The following is a 3146-nucleotide window of genomic DNA, read 5'->3' as shown; positions in this document are numbered from 1 at the left end:
ATTAATTACGCAACTGCGCGGGATTTTTCACTTGGAGAGAAAATCACTAATAACGGCGGAGATGGGTGCATTCAATCCTCTGCTACCAAACAGCACAAACGAATTCATTCAAGAACTTATCAAGACATTCGAGTCGCATAATTTCTCTGTCAAGATAGCCACTTTGAATTGCAATGAATTGAGAATTGAATAGCATAATAGTTGGAATAAATAATTTACTCGTAATATCAATAGTTAAATATAAACAACAAATAATTCATATTAAGAACATACATTGTGAAGAAAAATAGAATTTTATATAATAATTCTGCGCGCGTTAACGGATCAAATATATAAGCTGTATTCTAAAGACTTAGGACGCTCGTACGGAATACAAAAGATCCCGGTTCGACTCCTGGCCGAGGTAATATTTTTCGCAATAAATTTATTTACAGCTTTTCAATACATTAACATCTTTCTAATAAAATCCTAGATTGAGCAACAAATTATTAAATTGTTTATTAATTTAATTTGTGATATTACTATAGTAGTTTGATTGCATTTACAAGTTCAATCATTTCGGTGCGCAATTTAAATAAATATTGTATATATTTAGTATATAAATTTACATAGAAATTACTTAAAAATATTAAAAATATTAAACCAGTTTTCGGTATAGGCTTCTAGTTTATCGATTGTGTTCTCATGTACGGTCTAAAATATCATTCTTATTGTACATAAATAGTAATTATATTTGTATATTATGTTCTAATTGTTTGGGTGGTTTGAATTTATTAAACTAAATTGTCCTTAAACAGGAGAAATCCTTTCTTGTTGTAAACATTATAAATGTTTATAACTCTGCTCTGAAAATATTATTCTTAGTTCTACATATACTCAGGAAGACGGCGGATCAATCTGAAAATTGATCATTTCTAATTGCTTAATTTTAGTTATCATCTTCGATTTGTGTGTATCAAGACAAGACTCTGACTATTAAAGTAATATTTGACGTTAAAAGTAATATTCTAATATTATTTTTATATATATATATACTCTAACGTTTTCAATTTCAATAATGAAGAATATGTAATCCAGAATTATACGTACAAGAAGTGAAGATATATAGCGTTGTCTTGCTGATACCAAAAGGATAAACCGAGAAATTGATCTGATTGTGAGTTGAACCTTATTGGATTTTTTCCACGCATGAATCGCAGAGGATTGACAATAAATTGGTAATGAATACATTTATCGCAGTTAGCGTTTCATTAATTGATGTACAATAACAGTATATATATATAGAGAATATGTATTAAGTTATACTAGTGGACGATTTTTCTTTGATAAATAGAATTCATATTTACAGGATTAACGGATTTTGTGTCTGACTTTTTACGATCAATCAATCGACATTACGCCTGTTCTTCGGATAATAAATAAATTTTTCGTCGTGAAAGTCATGTATAAGTTTAGCTTATCCACACCGGGCACGATGCTTTTATGCGAAGAACATAACAACAGTTGTGTAGCAGCCGCCTTAGATATGCGTACTGTAGTTACATTCTCATCGTTTCTTCCAGCAGATGGCAGAAATTTCATCGAAATAAATTTCTCCAGTATCCAGTTACATGTGAAAATACCTTTAAACCAATATTATAAAAGCTTCTCTAAGGAAAATGACGTGAAAATACCTTTAAAGCAATACATCAAAAGCTTGTCTAAAAATCGCGGTTTCGTATTTCTTCCTGCTATATTGCATGAAAAAGTAAAAAATTTTATCACTTCCATGACGGACTATGACGGCATATACGAACCCAACAATCAAGCTCATAAATTAAGCTTAGAAGCTTTCTTTTTTCTTCTCGCTAGTATTAGCATCCAAAAAGAGATCATTATAAAATCATCTTTCATTGTGGAACTTTCATCGAAATTACCGATTGGTGAGGGTCTGGGCAGTTCATCTTCGTTTGTAGTATGTTTAACGGCATGTTTTTTGCGTTGGTATCTCCTGGAGAAACGAAAGTTCCGCGACACATTTAAGTCTAAAGATCTCCAACATATCATGAAATATGCTAACGATTGTGAAAAATTTGTATATAATTCTTCAAATATAATTGACATCGTAATATCTACGTATGGCATGATAAAAGTATTCGAAGAAAAATCGCAGATATACAATTTTTTTGACATATCAAGCATGAAGATTCTACTGGTTTCTTCGAATGTCAGCCAGTCAATTGAGCAAAGCAATGGAAATGAAAGTGAAAGAGCCAGTCAATTGAGCAAAACAATGGAAATGAAAGTGAAAGAGCATTTACCTTGTTTCATTGATTTTGTTTTAAATAGTATGGAGACTATATCGAAAACATTTATTCGAACGCTTCGGAGGATTGACGAAAAAACGTATTCCTTAAAACAGATGGGGATCGTTGAAATTAATTCAATTCATCTGATAAACTATTATAAAAAATTAATGGTAAGTCTCATTCTACGAATTTTGATATAATTTAATTAATACACTTGCTTGAAACTGTCTCTTACAGTCATCGTGATTGTTTTTCCCATACATAGCTATACGTTGATAATTTTAAACATATTCTAACGTACTTTGTAGGATCTCATTCACATAAATCAGGGATTACTAAGAGCATTAGGCACATCACATCCAAACCTAGATATTATTTGCACAATTGCGCGGGATTTTTCACTTGGAGGAAAAATTGCCACCAGAAGCGGAGGTAAATACGCATTCATTTTGTTGCTACCAAATAGCTCAGATGAATTAATCCAAGATCTGATTAAGATTTTTGAGTCACATAATTTCCCTGCCAAGATAGTCAGTGTGAATTGTAGCGGAGTAAGATTTGAATAACATGTTGAAATCAATAATTAGTATGAGTAGTTGAACAATGAATAGAAAAAGCTCATACTAAGAATTTATAACGCATGTTATGTTAAGAAAAATTCTGTATAATACATTTTATATGCATCAATGGACAAGTATAAAAATACACATTTATTGAGTTAGATAAAATAACAGAATATTGACAAAATAATGTAAGATATTTGCTTCTAAAAATATGTAATAAATATTAATTTTATATATATATATATAATAAAAAAAATATATATATATAAAACATAAAATAAAATATGAAATAAAA

At 29.9% G+C, this 3146-nt stretch overlaps 1 protein-coding gene across 1 annotated transcript; it reads left to right on the top strand.

The window, feature by feature from the left end:
• The first annotated feature begins 1441 nt into the window (after window positions 1-1441).
• On the top strand, window positions 1442-2854 carry LOC108747311 (mevalonate kinase-like). Its single transcript, XM_018484699.1, has 3 exons — window positions 1442-2214; window positions 2266-2458; window positions 2597-2854. Exons 1-3 carry the CDS (start codon window positions 1442-1444, stop codon window positions 2852-2854), a joined length of 1224 nt encoding a protein of 407 aa, XP_018340201.1.
• The last annotated feature ends 292 nt before the right edge of the window (window positions 2855-3146 follow it).

Source organism: Trachymyrmex septentrionalis, unplaced genomic scaffold (genome assembly GCF_001594115.1).
Source record: "Trachymyrmex septentrionalis isolate Tsep2-gDNA-1 unplaced genomic scaffold, Tsep1.0 scaffold2, whole genome shotgun sequence".
In the NCBI taxonomy this organism is placed as follows: domain Eukaryota; kingdom Metazoa; phylum Arthropoda; class Insecta; order Hymenoptera; family Formicidae; genus Trachymyrmex; species Trachymyrmex septentrionalis.
This window is presented reverse-complemented; position numbering and strand designations above follow the sequence as displayed.